This window comes from Anser anser (assembly GCF_964211835.1).
Source record: "Anser anser genome assembly, chromosome: Z".
NCBI lineage: Eukaryota > Metazoa > Chordata > Aves > Anseriformes > Anatidae > Anser > Anser anser.
The window spans coordinates 50135093-50155508 of NC_139723.1; the positions used below are offsets into that span (position 1 = coordinate 50135093).

General features: G+C 38.2%; 1 protein-coding gene across 1 annotated transcript in view; it reads left to right on the top strand.

The window, feature by feature from the left end:
- Positions 1-20416, top strand: part of PCSK5 (proprotein convertase subtilisin/kexin type 5) — a gene marked incomplete at its 5' end in the record, with an annotated part of 197611 nt that overhangs the window by 61762 nt on the left and 115433 nt on the right. Inside the window, 2 exons of the mRNA XM_083817086.1 lie at positions 11310-11453; positions 13708-13784. Of these exons, the coding sequence (XP_083673212.1) occupies positions 11310-11453; positions 13708-13784 (221 nt within the window). The remainder of the gene's footprint in view (positions 1-11309; positions 11454-13707; positions 13785-20416) is intronic.

A 20416-nucleotide genomic window follows, 5' to 3' on the forward strand; every position in this document is an offset into this window, starting at 1 on the left:
AGAAATGTGTAGATGTAGAACTTAGTAGCATGATTTAGTGGTGGACTTGTCAGTATTAGGTTAAAGGTTGGACTAGAGGATCTTAGAGGTCTTTTCCAGCCTGAATGATTCTATATCTGTAAAGTCATCATATGGCTTCAAAGTACAAACTGACATGTCAAGCCCTCTGCTAACTTCCTTATGAGTGGCTATGTTATTAAAAGCTTACGGATTCATGCTACGTCTCTCATGGATCCAAAGAACTCATTACACTTCTAAGTAAATAAAAGTATTCTTGTAAATGCCTCATGCATTTACATGATAGAACATAACAGCTGAAAAAAATAATTAGTTTCTAGAATGAATGTTATATTTCCCTGAGAATTCCTCCATTTAGATGAAAGACTTCATGAAGCTTTGTGAATTGTGTTGGGCACACATTCATGTCAAAATAGTATTTGACAATACTATTGGAAAAGAAGATATATTTACAACAGAGATTTGAATATTGGGAAAGCTGAGATTCAGAAAGCCGACAGACAGGAATTACAGAAGAGACTGATAGAGACAGTAGGAATGACAAGGAAGAATGTAAACTGCAGAGAAGAGGAGCCATTAAGAGTGTTTTATAGCTGAAATATGAGGAAAAATGATGGATGCAGAAGAATTGTCAACAATCACAACATTAACAACTCTTATCCTTAGTTATATCTGTTTGTATATTGTTTTCACTTGCAATGCTCTTACCATAGTTTTCCTTATTGCTTTCTCTGGGTGTGCCATTTGTCCATCTGCAAATTTATTGTTTTTTGTTGCTGTTGTTTGTTTGTTTTTGCTTTGTGTTTTTGTTTTGTTTTGTTTTGTCTGAGGTACCTGCAAATGGTAAGGCAGTTATCATTGACAGGTGCTGCATTTCAAAGCTGAGACATGGTCTACACACAGACTCTGTAAACCTGACAGTAATGGATGTGATTTTCTTCCCATTTCCAGTTAGACCAATTACATTTTCTAGTCCTTGATGTACATAAAAGGTGCTTATACTGAGCTTGTATGTTCTCCTAGTATCAGTTCAAAATTAACTTCTCAGTTCAGTTTGCATCATTCCAAATACTCAATTACTTTATCTGCAACTGGGGGAACTTCCTTCATAGTACTGTTGCAGTAAACACAATCTATCTGTCTTTAGTGATAAAGATGAGTGTTTAGTTTAGCAGCAGCTCCCAAAGACCCTTAAAATCTTTTTACTAGAAAGCTCTGTAGACATTGGTCTGTGCCTAGTTCTCCATAAAATCAGTGCCTGCTAATACATTGCACTTCTCCAGAACCTTTTTGCAATATTTGTATTTTCTGATACAGCTTGAATCCTGACACTATATTGAGATTTCTTTTAAGACCCGTTCCAATTTTCACAGCATTTTTATATTCTTTGTCTACTTTGCACAGTATTTCATTCACAGCTGTCATATGTTTCTGGACTAACCTTCAGCGTTTCAGAAGGACTTTAACATTTAGTCAGTTGAGTCAAATTTTCTGAGACAGTAGAAAGAGTAACTTTCTAGTACTTTTTTGCCTTATCCAAAACTTTCATTTCTTGAATACTTTTTCTTTCCCGTGTCTCACTAGATTTCTCAGGGTTAGTTTTCTCATTTCTGCCAGATGATCTCATCTGCAAAATATAACTAGCCACTCCCTCTAGTGGTTTGGCCTTATCTTCCCAGGTTTCTCTTATAATACGTAGTGGGCCTTGCATTCATCAACCATAGCATGTTCAAATGGTGAAAAGCCCATTGGTGCCTATGGTACTTACTTCCCTATAGGCAAACTAAAATAGCAGCCATTCATCTTAGTCTGATCCTGCACTGTTAATGAATTTTCACAGCATGCATTTCAGAGTTAGATTAAATATTTCTATAAGGCTGTCTAAGGAGGGTATAGAATGATTTTTATACTTCTGTCTCAAGAGAATGGTTTCACGAGCTTAAAGTTTGTCCTCTGGCAAGTTATAATCTCCTCTGACATACCAACCCAAGCAAATAATGGGACCAAGGGTACAATAACCTGATGGCTCTTTATGGCTCTTAGGGAAAAAGACTTCTAGGTATCAAGTAGCATAGATGTTTATTGCAGAAGTAAAGGCACTGTGAAACAGTTCCAGCCCCAAGAACTCCATATGCCCACAGGAAAATGTGGAAAAACTCCCACTCTGTTCCTAATAATGGAATATGGGACTGTCACCATATTTTGAGCTTCATGTTCCCCATTTCTGCTACCCTCTTTTGTCCCTTGAGGAAAAAGTAGGGACGTGCATCTTTCCTTCAGACTCCTGAATGAGTCCTGTTGTCTCACATCCCTCCCTCTCATTGTCCCTCTCTCCCTCCTTCTCCCTCAGGACATCCCACCACCATTAACACCAGATGTCACCAAGCTATTGCCTCATGGATCAAAGGGATCTGACCACAATGTAAAATAGAGAAAAAAAAGACTGCAGTAATGCAAAAGTCCTTAAAAATTTGGGTATGAGTGTTCAGAGCTTTCTTCATCTGTTTCCTCACAAGTCCTCTCATCCATACAAGTTCAGAACATTCTTAGAAAAACAAGTTTTCTAAGCCCTCCTAAATCAGCTCTCCCTACCCCAGTATTTGCATAACAGCAGATCCTTCTTAAACATCACTCTTATCCTTGCAAAATAAAAAGATAGAGGAAGGGGAATGAAGTGGATTTGTATAAGCCCTGGTCTCCTCCCACTCTCATCAGTCTTATTAGGAAGGTTAATGATTAATTGGAGCCATCTGCTCAGAGACTTCCCTCTGTATGGCGAGTTTGATTCTGTCACATATGTTCACACAGTCTGAATAAAATGATCTTCCTCTCCCATGCTTCTTAACAAGTTGGTAGAGGGGTAGTAGGGTAGTAGTCTTTCTCCTCAAAATGGCTTAAAAAGGAAGTTGTGAAGAAAGTGTCTTTTATAGCTTAGAGAGAATCCCTAGAAAGTTATGAAAACTATTTTGAAGCAAGACTTACTATCTGTCTGTTTAATTGTCATCTTAGAAATAACAAAAACATCAAGTCTAGCTTGAAAGAGAGAGATAACAAAGGTCGGTCTACTAGGTGACTGCAAACTGTCTTCGGGTTAGTTTTTACTCATACGTTTTAACTGAAAGATTAGGAACTCTGAATTTTTTTATCAAAAGATGTAAACTGATCACTGAAAGCAGATGATAATAAAACCAGAAATATCTTACTAAGCTAGCTAGAAACACCTTCTTTTAATTGTCCAATATTAATTTTCCTGTACTTTCTTTCATGTTGCAATGCTCCTGTTTTACCATTTGTTAAATCCTCACAATATACATGCCGAATAAACAGCACATACAAACAATATGGCTATTTTTATAATTCTGATGCCCTTTAGGCTTTTTCTAGCCCATTCTGTACTCACAAATCTGGAAATTAGGTGGATTTTAGCCTGGCTACAGTACTTAAGAACAAGAAAACTCAGAGAATCAACATTTAACCTGGATGCTGGTTCTCTTTGATTCATGTCACTGTTTAAATATCACATATCTACAGTGATAACCACAATCTACAGCTTTGTTTGAGACCTCTCAGGCTGTAAAGAAAGTTAGGGAGTTAAGGAGATTAGTATTACAAGCCTCTAGCATTCAAAACTCACAAGTCATGCCAGAATATAGTCTTGAATTTGCATATAAAATCAAGAGCTTAGATTTTTTTTATTTTATTTTATTTGGCTTTTGTGATCTGAGACTGTTCCCATTTTCAAAATCTTTTATGACCAAGAGAAGTAAAAAAGACTCTTAAAAGCGTGAACACTCAAGCAGTCATATAGTCATATGGACTCCATGAACTGATGCATTAAAAAAAAAAAAAAAAAAAAAAAAGCATCTTGGGACTTTGTGTAAAACTGCCCTATTTCTCTCTCTTTTTTGGGGACTTAGAGGAGGTCAAATAAAAATATGAAGCAAAGGCCACAAAAAATGGCAGAATGGAAAGAATTGTCTCTCTGAGGAATTATTCATCCTTCGTGAATACTGGATCCCCAGGGTTGATGCTGCACAGCTGGGGCCAGGGAGCAGCTGTTCTTTTCATATATTCTCTCTGATTAATAAAATAATTATTTTTATTCTTAAACAGGATTTTAGGCAGGTAAAAGTACACATTACCTTTTGGTTCACTTTCTGGCCTTTTTTTGATAAGTAAGCTATTTGTATAGTAGTAGCAACATCAGTAGTAGCAGCAGCACCATTAGTAGTAACAGTCATCATACAGGCATCTTGAGAGAATACTGCTACATATAGGGATGTATTTCTATGCATGCTTATTTTCTTCCTTCATTCCTTAGCAGTAGCCACAAGCTGTGGAAATTATTTCTCTCCTCCTTTGTCTATCATTTGCTGATTCCCCAAGAGGTTTTTCCAACAATTCCCAGGCAGAAATCTGTCTGGACGTTGATATAGATCTTACAACGTTAGCACTGATTCAAGGTATACCAGTTGCACCAGGTCTATAGTATGCCAGTCATATGACAATTTGTACATCCAAAGTAAAGCGGACACATCCTGGCTGCTTTAATTCACATTTTCCTTTTTTACTTTCTTTTCTTTCTGTGTCTTTATGTGTCTGTGCTGTTTGGTGGAGGATATGGTGGGCCTTTTGCCATTCACATAAATATGTGAATATCTCTTTTCACATTTCATTTGTTTAGTGGAGGTAGCAGAACACACACAATGACCACAATGCAGTTTTAGCTACAACTCTCTTTGCCTTGAAGTAGTCTCTGTAGTTCCCTCCACTTGGGAAAGAAATAGGACTAGAGGCAGGCATCCTAACGGAGCAACAAGTCATGCCCCACATGGAACAAAGAGGCAATGTTAGAAGCACGCTATTCCTCTGCAGGTTCCAGAACTTGCAACAGGGAGAGAAATTCTGCCATCTGCAGAGCTAGAAAGAGGGAAAGTTTTCCACTCCTAAAAAGTTGTCATCAGCCTGGCAGCCTATGGAACATGGACATGCAGGGCTTTCCTAAATTAATTCATGTTTGAGGCAGCACACGGGTTACAGAAGAAACCAGTGTTGACTTCAAAAAGTGCCCATGATGGAAAAGTAATGGAATTGTCTTGAATACAAATTTAATACATTATGAATTACTCTATTTTTGGAAAGAATAGCAACGTAATCACAAAGAATAAGAGTTACGAGCTCCATATTTTTCACTGCAAAAAAACATAAAAACAGCCTTGTATGTTATTCTTGTCTGACTGTAGCCATCGGATACTCCAATGAATACAAGAAGCCCTTTTATACTGATTTCCTGTTCTCCTTCATTGCTTAAACAGGCGTAAAATAATGTATGCCTGTGATTGTTCTTATGGGTCTCCAATTGTATATTTATTTGTTAACCTAAAGAATCAATAAAGCTTAAGAATGAAATTCATCTCTGAAGTAAATTAACTAAACCCTCTCAAGTTGCACAAGCAATAAATTGTTTTTAAATATTTAACATGGTGCACTTTCGGAATATTTCTATTTATACTGACACAGATTAAAAAAAAAAAAAGAAAAAAGTAACAATTCAGTAAACACATGGCTCCAGAAGTCAGACACAATTCAATGAAAAAAAATCCTGTGTTTGAGATGAATCAGTCCTTATATTATCTGTCTGCTCCTGATCGATCTTCAAATCTTGTGTGCAGCTGTAAAAATAAATGATTTAAAGGTGAAACAAAGAAGAAAATCATTTCCTATACAGTTAGCAATTGCTTTGTATCATGCAATAAATATCACATTATATTTAAGGAAAATTTTAAAAATTATGCAAGTATACATTCTGCTTATAAAAATCCATCCCCTTTTTGTGTATTGTGATGAAAGAATAAAAGATGTGAGAAATACTTCCAAAAAGAAATGTTATTTTAATAGTCATCTTAGAAAGTGTGGCTTTCAACTGCTTATTCTAGAGAAACCAAAAAGTAATTTCAGTAAATCATTTCAGTTCTTCAGGTTATAATGCTCTTCAAAGCATGTTGTCATGATTTCTGTAACATTACGAGAGCCATTTTAATAAGTATCCTGCCTTTCCATGTCTCCTGATTACCTCCCTGCTTATTTCTTTCATTCCCTTAAAAATTGGATCACATCAAAAGCATAAAGAAAATAGACAGATTATTTCTTCTCTCTCTCTCTCTCTCTCTCTCTCTCTCTTTTTTTTTTTTTTTTTTTTTTTTTCCAGGAAACAGGAACAATTGGCAAGTTTTAACTTAGAACACTGCACCTCAAAAAGCTGAATATAGCATCAGGATGTCTCCTCTACTAAAGTTAAAAGCTGCTAAATTTTGCTGCCTATGCATTTGCCTGGACCATCTATGAGTGCCAAATACCCCATATTATGTGCCCTTCACAAAGCAGGTAGATGGCCTCTCTTTTCTGATGCCAGGATCCTTTCCTCGGCTGCCTGTGCCCTCGTTCTCCCTGGTTGTGTTGATCAAGGTAAATGCATAGGCACTTGACTGTCCTTCCTCCTCTGTGTGAGATCTTGGGAAATTTCTCTGTCCTCTCCATGTCCTCTCCACAGGTTTGTGGCTGACATCACTGGGTTGTTGATGCAGACAGCATGGCCACAGTCTGTAGAGTCTGTTTATGTCTGCACCAAAGACCTCTTAATTTCTATTCTAACAAGATTAGAATAGAAATTCTATTCTTTTACTTACTTATTCCTTTACTATGCTCAGTTAATCTTATTTACTATTCTTATCCTATTCTCTTACTTATTTATTAACTTTTTAAATACAGAAAGGGTCTATATTTTCTAATCTCTCACTAGAGACTAGTATTTCAGACCTTTCCTGGGATCAGAAGCATATTTAATGTGCCACTAAATTAGATCCAAGACCTGCCAGCTCACAATTGGTCCTGAAAATTGTCTTATTCTGCTTATCATTTTGTGTTTATGTTTCCCCTACTATATTGATGAGCATATATGAATGTATTGATATATATTTTTTTTTGTCAAAAAAATTCCTGGCAACTCAAAAACTATAGGAAATCAAAGTAATGTACCTTCTGAAGACTTACAGAGAGCACAGTAGATCTTTTCTGAAAGAATTCATGTCACAGGATTAGATATTTCTATTTCTACACTGTTTTTATAGGCATGGCAAAAGAGAGAGCAGAATTTCGTAGTCACTGTTCTTTTAATTTGATTTCAAGTTCTGGAATTCCAAAAGGTTTTGGCCATTAATATGATTCTTAATTTTCCATTTTCCGTTTTGCTATTGATCCCTAACTGCATACACCAAGCCCCAAGCCCACCAAAATTAGTGCAGCACACAGGCAATGTTAAAATAATGATAATGACTACAAGCTAGTTTTTAGACATAATTTCACAAAATAGTTAAGAGAATCCAAGCACATGTCTAACACTGAAAGCACTGTGGAAATGATTGGAATCTAATACGTCAAAACAGAAAACTTTCTAATGTTTTGTCTGCTTGTTAATTGCAGAGGCAGGCTTTCAAATTGTCTGTCCAAAGATGCCTAAGTGATTATTTTGTCTTTTTACACTCATAGTAATTGAATTTCAAGTATGAGAAATTTTCCAAATCTGACATTTTCTTTGCTAGAGCCCTCTCCCTTCCTATGTGTCCTTCAACCGTCTTTCACCCTTGCAGACTGATTCTATTAAATACCAACGGTAGCATCATTAACATTTTCCAATTAAACAGTCTAAAGAAAAACACCATCCTTTGAGAGCCTTTTAAAAATCTCAGTTAAATTACTCTGTGTAAGTGGGTGAGAGGTTGTTTATTCATTTTGATGGTATCCTCCAGGCAATAGATGAAACCAACATATGTTGAAATGATGCTGGTTTACTGCAGTTGTCTAGTCATGATACCAATGCAGGAAATTTCTGAATTACTTGATCTGCTGGGAGTAGGGGGAAATTCCATAGACAAATTTATTCCATAATTCCATATTCCAAGTGCGGTTTATACTATTCCCTTCAAAATTAAATAACAACAGTTCAAAGATTAAAAGATCTAATAGAAACCTTGCAAACCCACAGCTTTTGTAGATTAACATGACAAGGTTTGTTTTTAACTCTGAAAAGAGAGAACAGGAAAAAATTGACAATGAGCTTGAAAATTCAATAAATGCCCACTGACATAAAATCCAATCTCTGTGAATCACATAATTTTTATTATCATGACTGTTATTTTATTCTTTTTTATTTGGCTAACACTATAAATTGAAACAGTGCTTCCAAATCCTTTTAAAAACAGCTCTCTGGTAAGCAGCTGACAATGTAAGTTGGATAGGTGTAAAGAAGCAGCACATGGTTAAAAAAAAATAATAGAATGGAACTCAATAGTGGAAAATCCCTTACAAGAAATGTTTTTGAAGGAAAGAGGAATTTAAAGTGACAGGAAAGAGTGCAAGTGAAACCAAGTAATAGCATGTTAGAGGGTATTCCATGTGAAACGGTGTATCTCTACTATATTACATAGTATTGGAAGAGTAATTGCTCTCTAAAATGTGAAATGTTCCTGATAAAAGCCAAATCTTCTGACTGCTTTGAGAGAAATGTGCACAGTCAGATTAATCCTAATACAGAGGTAATGCACAATTTGGGAAGCTGAAATCAGATGTTGAATCAAACAAAACTAAAAATTAATTGGCAAAAGATAGTATTGGCAGAGAAGAATAGAGCTAGGAACAAGGAGAGAAAAGCGTAGATAAAATAGTAGGAGAAAGCAGAAAGAACAGTGAGGAACAGAGCTGAAAAGAAAAAAAAAAGTGCTATTATTAATAAGACTTGAGAATAAGTAACATATATTAACAGTAAGAACCGAACACCTCATCTGCTATTGAACTACTCCCAGTTGGATGGATCTCCACTGCCTTTGTATTCTCTGTCTGTATGTCACGTATGCTGTGATCCAAAGTTTTATGTGGTCACACACATTTATGCCTGCTTTACCCCTGGAATTTCTTTTATGCAGGAAGATTTTGTTTAGACTACCTTTCTGCCCAGTCTTGGAGCAGAGCAAGGTAATTTGAATATCAATTTGATCTGGTACATCTCTTGCACACTAACAGAGCACACGGTAAAGTGAGCAATGTCTCTTTCATTGTGTTCGCCTGCATGTGTGTGGCAAAGCAGCAGATGAATTAACTCCTTTCTGCCACCACCACAAACAGCAGTTCAGGAGAGGTAAGTGAGGGCAACAGGCCATGCCAGCAGCATTAATGGAAGAAGTAGTCATCTTCTGGTGGAGAGCCAGCATGCTTTCAGAGAGCCAGCATCCCTTTCAGGATTAAAAAGCATTTGCTTGCTCATCCTGCCTGGTTTGACTGGCTGGGAAGCAAAACAACAAGATTATCCCCCATGAAGAGAGGACAAAGTGAGCAGCATAGCATCCAAAGGATCATTTGAAATTTCAGAGAAGGGGATGAAAGTGTGAAGTAGTGTCCCAGTTACTTTGACTGGAGGCCAGGGCCAGGAATCCTGACTGCACATTGCCATTCTCTCCTGGGCTTGCTCTGTGGCTGGGGGCAGGTGCTTCCACTTTTTGTCTCCTTGTCTTCACACCAATAGATTGTGAATAATGATACCAGTTTTGTGGGCATTTTCTGATGTTTAATTCAGTAACACTTTTGAAAAGCACAAAGGCACCTGGAAACACAACATGCTTTTGATGTTGCTGTTTGTACATTAGAAAGCCCGACGTGTACAACTGTTACATTCAGTGTACAGATGGCAAGTTTAGACTGTAGTTAATTCCATAAATCCAGCAGTGTGAACATTTCCAAGCAGTACACAGAACAAAAGCATTAAGTCAGGCCTGTACATTCCTTGGAACAGGGCCCTGAAAGTATTCAAGTGCCTTTGTGTGTGGATGGATAGACAGATAGACAGGCAGGCAGGCAGGTGGATGTTTGCATGCACAACGAAAAGACGGCAAGGGAGACTGTATGCTGTATGTATGTGTATGTAGTACCTAATAATGCAGTTTTGATTTAGTAACAGCAAATGACCACTCTTAAATCCAATGTTTTTTTATGAAAGTGAAGAGGGAGGGAGGAAAAGGGAGACAAAGGAGGAAAAGTAGGATGTGATAGCAACCTGATGTCAGTTTGCATGTTAGCCTGTAGTGCGCTCATGTGCAGGAGGAAAGGGTTGGGCCAGCTCAAGGTGAAGTGCATCCCCCCTGGATGTGTTCATACTGCTTACGATTTGTGGGGTGCCAAAATGTCAGGCTGAGATGAGAGCACAAGGCCATGGAGCAGGGTGTGAGGGCCAAGCACACTCGCGTGGATGCTGTTGCTACGATACAAGTTTCAGGGTCAGTCTCTGTTTTCCTTCCTTACTCCCACCCTTTGCTTTTCCCCTCTTATTTGTGCCCATTGCTCTGCCTGAGCCTGGAAGGGGCTACAGGAAGGGGAGCTGATGGGCCTGCTTCGCCAGGGACAGCTCTGCCTGCGGGCCAGAGCTGCTGGTGGGGCAGATGGACAGCCGTGGGTCACGTCTCACTGCCACGGCACACCAGATCTCTTCATGTGATCTGGGTGCATTTGTGTCAAGGAAAGAAGAGGCTTTTGGTTTTAAAGTACCCTAAACTTTTCTTTTCTCCAGACGTGGACGCACTGAAAGCTGTATCACAGACTGCTCTCTGTCTAACTATCTGCAATTTTTCAGACACCTTCAGCTGCAAGTTTTTCACTTTTTTGGTTACAGGTTCTTAACTGCTGCTCATCTCCTGCTGATACTGCACAAAACCTGCCAAAAGCCTTCTTTTGTAGATAGAATTGAATCTGGATTACTTTCCAGACATTCTGTCAAGAAATTATGCAGCACATAAGCTCCAAAAAGCAGTACTTGTTTTCGTGGCCGTTTCTGTACAGGCTTTTGTCTCCTTTTATCCACATATGGTTTGTTTTTCTGAAAAAATTCGAATAATTCAAATGTACATTTCAAATAAGGACACTTAACAGTCAGGAATAGTCATTTTATTTTATACACAGATCCTAGTGGTTTATTGGGGTTGGTTGCTTCCTTTTTCTATTGCTTAGCATGAAAAGTAATCTGAGAAAAAAAAATAACAGGCCAAACAATTTTCATACAATTTGACATTTCTTTTTTAATTATTCATTTCTCTCTAAATGAAGGTGTTGATCTTTTATAGTTGCTATTCAAATCAATGTTCTTGTGCTAATTTAAATGGTAATGTTGATGTAAGTAGGATAATATCTCAACCCTATACTGCTCACTAAGCTGCAACATCCAACATTTTTATCTCCTCTTCTCTCCACAGCACTGCAGTGATAACACCCATCATTGCCAATCAGATATGAATATAGTAGGTGCTTGGAAGAGAGGTTACACTGGAAAAAATGTTGTGGTCACCATCTTGGACGACGGCATTGAAAGAAACCATCCGGACTTGATGCAGAATTATGTGAGTGTTTGCTAGAGTCTGATTTGCTGCTGCATTATTACTGTGCAATAAATTTGCTGCCCCTAGAAACATGGAGGGAGGGAGGAGGGAAGGGAGAAGATTCATACAAGGGTTTCCTCAAATTGGAAGGAAAAGAGATGGATTTTGGTAATCTGTATTCTTTTAGTTAAGACTATATTCAGCCAGAATGTCTTTAATATCTAGATGCCTCATGTAGCTGAGTCCTGCATTTCTGAAGAACTGGGACCAATAAACAGATATTTTTTTCCTCTTCTCCATAATTATTTTACTTAATATCTTCACACTTTCAGAACTTAAGGAATGGAAATACCCTGCTTTTCAGTTAATGTGAGCAGCTGAAGTCTGTTTTCGACAAATACATTTAGCTAGCAAGAAAGTAGCTCGTCTTGAAGGCTGTAATGTTAGATGTATTGTTCTATGTGTTTATTTTTAAAGCTAGTTATCTTATTGCTGGAAGTAATATTAAAGGAAAAGGTTATAACTCAATTAAAAAGAGGTGTAGAATATTTTGTGGTCTTTATAATAAGTCTCTCTAAACTCCAGTGAGCCCCTTCCCAGTTTTCAATAAGAGGAGATCTGTGTCCTTTGTTTACCATGTCCGGTATTTCATGTCCCCTCAGAAGGTTTCTTTTTGCTTGTGGTTCATCATGTTTAAATGATTGTTTTAATATACCTTGGAAGGACTGCATAATGTGAAGAGAAGCTGCTTCTCTAGTGGATGACTTCTTGTGTTTGTATCTGAGCTTAAAGCTGCTCAGAGTGTCAGGACCATGCTTTGCTGGGATGATTTTTCCCGAGTTTCAGGAATAGGCATTATCCAAAAGCACAAGACCTTGGCAACCTTATTATTTCTCTGAAATGACGTGTGTGAGCTGAATATTCACACAAGATAAGGAAACAAACAAATACAGATGTGTTGAGTACAACCAGTGAAGATGACCAGCACAAGGCATGCATATACCTTTAGTCCTGTTAGGGTCATAGGCCTTGTAAAAAAACTCTCAACACAGGCTTTTTTCCAGGTAGCATACCATCTTGACAAGACATTTAAGACATGAAGGCAACAATAATATCATTAATAACCCATCAAAAGTTACAGTCTTGTCCACAGTTTAAAGCCATTTATTTTAAATTAGCCACACTTACATCCATATCCTTCCCCATGCTGCATGTGGAACTCAGATCTGAAATACATGAGGACTGCATAAATAGAAGTGACAGGCTGTTGCCCTATTTGTCAGTATGTGATTGATCCTAATGCATGCCACATCTTTCCCTTTAATCTTTAAAGTTGTTTAAACAAACCAAATATTTTACCCCCTCATTGAATGACCCAGATTGTCACTTCATCCCAGTACTGTCCTTCCACTGAATTTAAAGCAGCTATTTATTCCCTTACCACCTCCTCTCTTTTTCCTCATGCCAAGAAGGAATTCCCCCAAAGCAGTACGCATTGCCTGTTTGATGACAAATGCCTTCTATATGTCAGATTATTGCTGGTGTGGCTGCAAAAAGGAATATTTGAGGTGGATGTGGTAACTGGTTTTGAAAAAAGAAGAGATTAAAAAGAACTGCTTGCCATGTCAACACACTGCATGCTACCACATGGATTAATGGAAGCCATACAAGCCATCAGCTATTTACTCTATAAACTATTTTCAGCTGTAAGAATCTTGGTAAAATTTGAAGTAGAAATGTATTTGAAGTAGAGATATATTTGAAACAGTTACACTCCGAAACAAATAGGAATTCAATGTATGTTGCATTTCAAGCTGTATTTTTTTAACAATATCCTTAAGAAAATTATATTGTTTCCTGAAACTATGACTGGAACTTCAGTCATCATCCTGCAGATAACTTTTCTTGAATCTTGAAACATTTAACGAAATCCCAGTTTTGAAAATGAACTCTCTTAAGTTCCAAAAGTTTCTTAGAAGGAATGTAATTTTTTGGTTTAATGAAACAGAACTTTCTGTTTCCTCTATGCAACTGAACTATGGCTTTTCAGAGCATTCATTATTCTCTTCCCTTTTCCAAAGATTAAATAAAATCTGTAAATCCCGTAATTATTAAATATATAATCCTTTCCTAAAAAAATGCAATCATCATAAAACCACAGGAATGTTAGTTAACCTAATTACTCTCTTGTAGAAACCTGCTGAAGAATGTATAGGCTACATGACTCAATGACTAATTAATGAGAAACTGGTTTTATTTCTCCTGTTGGCTACAGGACTCGCAGGCCAGTTTTGATGTCAATGGAAATGATTTTGACCCTATGCCTCGATATGATGCCAGCAACGAGAACAAGTAAGGCACTATGACACTCACGACACTTTCAATCTAGTTCCTCCAGCAGAGCATACAAGTTCTGCTGTGAAAGCCGGGAAAACTTGAATCCTCATAAGGCAGCATGATTTGTATTTAAATCTTTGTGAAATATGTATTTATGTCTCTTCTATGCACACTGCATGACACTTACTCTTTGAATGCATTTGGAGCAATCCAAAACCACATAAAAATTAGTCTGAGAGTTCTGGGTGTGTGAAATGAACCATTTTCAGTCCCTTTGGGATGCAGAATACAAGGTGGTGACTCTTACCTTTCTTAGATACTACTTCAGTGAGTTATTGGCAGGTTGTTAAGTGTGACAACTGTCTTGGCTTCTGACTTCTTTGAACTTCACAGACTTTGTGAAGAAGAAGAAAAAAAAAAGTTAATGGTGATTTAACTTTCTAATATTTTCTAATATTTTCAATCTTAACCTCATGGAGATTTTACACATAGAAGTTTGCTGGAAACCATATAAACCCAGGAACAGCAATTCTGCCTAGTTATGATATCTGTGTCATGTGACTGGCTGAATATATCTGCATGAGTGATATGTTTCTCCTTCGGAGCACTTCCTGGTATTTGTCATTCTAGCTCTGCTCTTTGGATGTGCTATTGTGAAGTCTGAGGGACAAACTCAGAGGGAGACCTGAGCTCAGGAAGGGGGCCACCATTCTGTCCCCATAGGTATTTCTGAGTGTAGCTGGTAAAGTTGTTTTACTAGGTACTTGTGCTGTGATTTCACCCGGCAGGCAGCTCAGTACCACACAGCTGCTTGCTCACTCTCTCAGGGTGGGATGGGGGAGAGAATGGAAAGGTAAAAGTGAGAGAACTCATGGGTTGGGATAAAGATAGTTCACTAGGCAAATCAAAAGCCGGGCACACAAGCAAAGTCAAACAAGGAATTCATTTGCTGCTTCATTGACAGGCAGGGCTCAGCATGCATAATGGCTTCTTGGGAAGACAAACGCCATCACTCCCAATCCCCCGCCTTTCCTCCTTCTTTACCCCATCTTTTATTAATGAGCATGATGTCATATGATATGGGATATCCCTGTGGTCAGTCTGGGCCAGCTGTCCTGGCTGTGTCCCCTTCCACCTCTTGTTGCATTCCCAGTCTCTTCGGTGGCAAGGCAGCACGAGAAGCAGAAAAATGTTTGACTCTGTGCAAGCACTGCTCTGCAACAACTGAAAACATCAGTGTGTTAGCACCATTTTCATCAAAAATCCAAAACACAGTATCAAACAAGCCTCTGTGAAGAAAATTACTGCTGTCACAACCAAAGCCATGACGACTTGACATAAAGAAATACCTTTTTGTGGAATTGCATGTATTAGAGGAAGGGGATCCTTCTAGTTGTCAGCATGCTGTCTGTGCATATTGTTTTCTGGAGGTCTGGGGGTTCTTTATTGTGGAAAGCATTTAATATTACCTGCCTACAGAACAGAGAATACAAGAGGTGAAACTTCGTTCTTTACAGAAGTCAAATGCTTTTGCATACATGTTTTTTTTGTTGTTGTTTTGTTTTGTTTGTTTGTTTTTGTTTTCCCCTGCAATCCCACAAACTTTTTCCAGAAGAATACAGCAGGTGTGAGCTAACTCACTGGGAGTCAACAGAAAACTTAGCCTTGGCTTGACTGGAGGAAGCAATTGGAGCAACCCTGAACCACATTTTGATGGGAGATTGCTCTTCTGGTCAATATAGGAGGGAAAATATATAAACATGCTGAACAACAGGACCCTATCACGCATAGCTGCCAGTTACATATACATGCACTCATCTTACAGTGAGTCTCAAGGACCTGTCATAGCTACTTTCATTATATGAAATAATTATGAAAACTAAGGCAAATTGTGCTGAATACTTGCTTGGTTAGTCAGCCTGATCCTTTCTGGTAGGCTGAGATATGAAATATGTGAGGATTTAACTCTTTACAAAACATATAAATAAATGTACATATATACATGACTAGAAATCCTGTTTAGCATAACAAAATATTATGTTGGTATTAATCTGAATAGTAATAATAGTTTATTTATTTGGGACTGCAATCAGCATCTGTTCTTATTCAGTTGTTCTCATTTGATGCTGTTTGCTTATTGCCAAATATTTTTGTGTAGAAACAAGTACATGCAAGAACTGTTTCTTCCCCTTTTGCCCCTTAGGCTTATCTTTCTCATCCTATTTTCATACAGAATCTCAGTTTACTGAATCGTATCTGCCTCTTCTTCACTAGAAATCTCCTGAAGCAAGAGTACCATGAGAGAATATATAGATAAATTCAGTAACACCCTTTGCTTTGAAATGTGTAAACATTCTGCACGTGTAGACTAGTTTAAGTTTATGCAAGGAAGAAAACACTGATGTAGAACAAATGGTAGAAAGACCCAGTAGCTGTATTGACTCAGTTAAGTTAGTGACAAACCAAAGATTTAAGAACCAAATGCTTGTAATGAAAATGCTCATGCTACATCGAAGTTTTTAGGACATATCCTGAAGACCCACATTCAATGAAGCAGAGGAATTAATAAAAAAGTCTATAAATTCTTGCTCTTTCAAAAGCTTTTTTTTTTTTTTTTTTTTTTAATTGAGGAATTTCATGTGCTGTTATTATTTTAGCCTTAGAGTGGCCTGTCATTGGTGTCAAAAAGTTAGAATCAGCAAATGTGCTATAAATGTTTTGGTAGGTAATAAAAGAAGTCTTTGTTTTGGTGTATGATAAGTCTGAGGACTGCCAGCAAGGTTTTTAAGCATATGAGTCACCTTAAAATAGAGTATGAACATAAGACTGTAAACTGTTTGCAGCACAGGGCCTGTAGGCATTGTGACTCATTTTGCTGCAACAACTAATTTGTGTGGCTGACCACTTCAGCATCAGCCCTAGCTTTGAACTGGTTGTCTGAATTATGGACCCATACAAAGACGCTGGAAGAGCAAAACTGTGGCTACATGGTCACCTCAATTGGCCGGTGACCTCTACTCCTTATTTCGTGTTCGTTCATTCCTCCTCTCTTTCCCAAATCATCATGTAGTTCTCCAGAGTAAGGAACTAATCAAGATGAAAATTGTGCTAACAACAACGAATTTCATTTTCAGCCAGGTCAAGCAGGTACCTCATTCAGCTCAGCCTGAGGTCAGAGGAGAACTAGACAGGCACAAACGGGGAAAATGAAGCATGGCCTGAACCTCTCACTGTAAAGGCCAGGTTTACTGAGATAAGATGACAGTATGACAATGCCCCAACCAGCTACAACTGTTGTCCACAGAACTGACTGTGATGGGTGGGCAGTTGCTGGCAGTAACCACCAAGGAGTTTTGAGGAAAGATGTGACAGTCAGTCTGGCCCTCAGCTGAGTTGCCAGTTTGCATCACAGCACATCCCTCTCCACTGCTGGCTTCATCCCCTACAAACACACTCTGGGGACTCACCCTGGCTCATCTACATGATGATGCTCCTGTCCCCAGAGCTGGAACATGGCGAGGGTGCACTCAGAGGTCTCCCAGTTCAGGTGCCTTTTCAGGGATTCACCATCTTTGGCACTGCAAGGAGTGACATGATCTCCAGCTGGGAGTCAGATGAATCTTTTCATTTAGCTAAGTACCAAAGCCATCACTTTTTTTTACAAAGCATATCCAGAGAAGAAAGGCTGCTTTCTGTATTGTTGCTAGTTAGAGTTTTATATGTAAAATAACACTGGGCAGATTCATTTCTCCTAGGAATGAAGGATTTGAATTTTCTGACCCTACGTCTCAGGTGAAAGCACTCAGACCCTAGGTTCTGAGGTGAGATGTGATGGTGGGAGGGCAGACACAGCACTTCATCAGCCTTTTCAGGACCCACGGGTGTCAGTGTAGAATCCGCTGCTGGACACAGAGGTGACATAGAACATGCTTTCAGTATAAGGTTACTTGGCTGCCTAACTGCTTAGAGGCTCAGTATTTCTAATTATCAGGTACACTTAGCCTGGAAAGCAGCACATAATTACCTTCAGCTTGTGGGTCTGTTGATCCTTCCCTAATTCCCACTGAACCCAGCAAAAATTAAATATCTACATAGGCAATGAAAAGCCCTGATAGGAGCCTGTCTACATTTTTAGGTGTCTAAAGTGTCTTTAGATATCAGGACAGGAATTCTGCTTATCCAGTGTATGTGGTCATTTGGCACTAGATATCTCAAGTTGTGCCTGGAAGTTGAGGTAACCACAACCAGGGAGCATTCTGAAAGCCATACTTTGCAAAGACTTTGCAATGTGCAAGATCAATTCAGTTGATTCCTGCCTCCTGCTATAGCAACTGAATAACATTGCGTAATGGACATTTGTGTCTTCCAGTAAAGGTGGGGACATATAAATGCACTATCATATCATGAAATGGTCTAGTTTATTCTGTTTCATTTTGTAACGCAACTTTAAGGAATGGAATGATAGAGTGAAAAGAAGTTCTGTAAAGAATAAGCAGGTGTCTCTGGGCAGCATTGCACGGAGCTGTACGCATTGGGGTACTGGGTCTGTTTGCTAGCTTTTCACTTTTAATTAGTAGTGAATGCTTTCTGTTGCCAAGGCTTGTTAGTGAGGAAAATGGAATGAGAAAAAAATAACTGAGGCTTTATGAAGAGACTGTTGATAACCAGAGTGGCACTTTCCAAAATGTTTTTTTTTTTTTTTAAGTTTTAAGTTAAATCTTCTATTAGCTAAAGAGAATAGGAGGCTAGAAAGAAACATTAGATTAATCTTTCAAGGCTTGTAGTCAAAATCAGGGTGGGACGATAGTTTCTTTAACTACTATGGTATGTAGGAGTACTGCCAGAAGTTTACTTTGGTTTCTACAAATTGGCAGCAAATCATGAAGCTTGTAAATGGTACAGGCCTATACTAGAACTTCCTTTTGCTCAGAGGCTAGAGACAGCAGTCAGCTGTGGATGAAGTCATTCCTGCTATGCAAAGCATCTTGTTTTGGTTTACTGCTGAGTACTGCTGCTTAATTCTTTTTCTGTTATCCCACCATTACCTTTAAACACCTATGTTAAAAAAAAACACTGCACATTGCTAGTCACAGGTCCTTGAACAGAAAGCAGATGGGCTCACTGGAATTGTAGAATGCCCACTGTGCAGCTACAGAAAGAAAACAGAAATCTTCATAGCATTAAAATGCTTTGTTATTTTGACCAAAAAAATAATAAAAAAAAAAAAATTGTTTTTCATGAGAAATTTCTCATGCTGATATTTTAGAGCTTAGGTCTTGCTCTACTAATGGGTACTTTCTAAAACAGGACTTTTTAAAAAACTCCAGTAAATAATACCAGTTGGCTTTGATGCAGTTTGTATTAAACTTAGGTAAGAAAGAGTAAAAGTAAGCTGTCATTTCTGTTCTGGATACACTGAGTCAGTCTTTTGAATGCCTCTTCAGCATTTTTCAGCAGTGGAGTCCATTACATAAATAACATGTTTAAATAACCTTCTCAATGATTTTTTGATGAGTGTAAGACACTGGGAGATAGCAATTTTTGCTGTTCAAAAATTATAAGAAACACAAGCTACTCCTTGATTTACTTGATGTACTATTCTCTAAACTTTGCAGTATGCAGACAGCTTTACATCTTACTTCACAATAGCAAAAAAGTTAATGAGTTTCAGTCCTGCTTGATCCAGCATATTGACATTGTTTTTCAGTGGCAGACCAATACATCCATTCCAATTCATTACTACTTTCTTCTCTCAGTCACATCAATGAATGTAGTTGCTCAATAAAATGCCAAAGGCTTAATTTTATTCCAGCAGTGACAAGCTGATAGTTTATACCAGCTGCTTATGTGAAAGACCTGTAGTACATCCTAAATAATTTAATCAGAAAGGACACTAGATATTAGACAGGCAGATCAGCTTCTGTTGTCCCCTGGATGGTCAATAAAGTAGAAGTAAAAAGCTTCATTGATTGCTGTGACACTCGTCAGAGCAGGTGTCTGAAGAGCACAGTCAAACATGGGGAGCCTGACGTCTCTCACTGTTGGTTGGAAAGATCATCTCAGAAAAGGTTCCCATCATAGCAGTGTAATAGAAAAGGGTGCTAACAAGTGGGGGTACCTGTCTGTACAGTTTATACACTTTGATTGCCAGTATGCAGCTGTTGCTATTGTTTTGCACCGGCTGTACCATGTGTTGAAGTCAAAACATGGGGAAAGAGGGGAGACTAAGTGGTACTGAGAAGCACTGCTGCACAGCCTTGTGCTCTATCTTTTGTGTGAAAAAAAAAAAAAAAAAAGGCTGCTGTCGAATGACTAGTCACAACAACAGAAAAGACTTCAGCAAAGACTTAGACTAGTTGCTGTTTTTTTTTTCGCTTCTGCCTGCTCAAGTCTTTCAAGCACTGAACTGCAGATACCAAGGTTCACACCTACAGGCAAGGCCTGGAAAACCTGGTGTTTACGGTGTGCAAAGAGGCTGAACTCTGGATAATTTGGAACAATGCATCATCTCACGATAGGGCTGAAGATTTCAGAGAGAAACTCCAGTCTGCTGTTTTTGTGTACTGTGATTCTTCAACTTGACTTTCTCATGCAGCCTCTAGAGGCTTAAAACCCAAAGAATTCATGGTAGTATCATCTGACAGAAT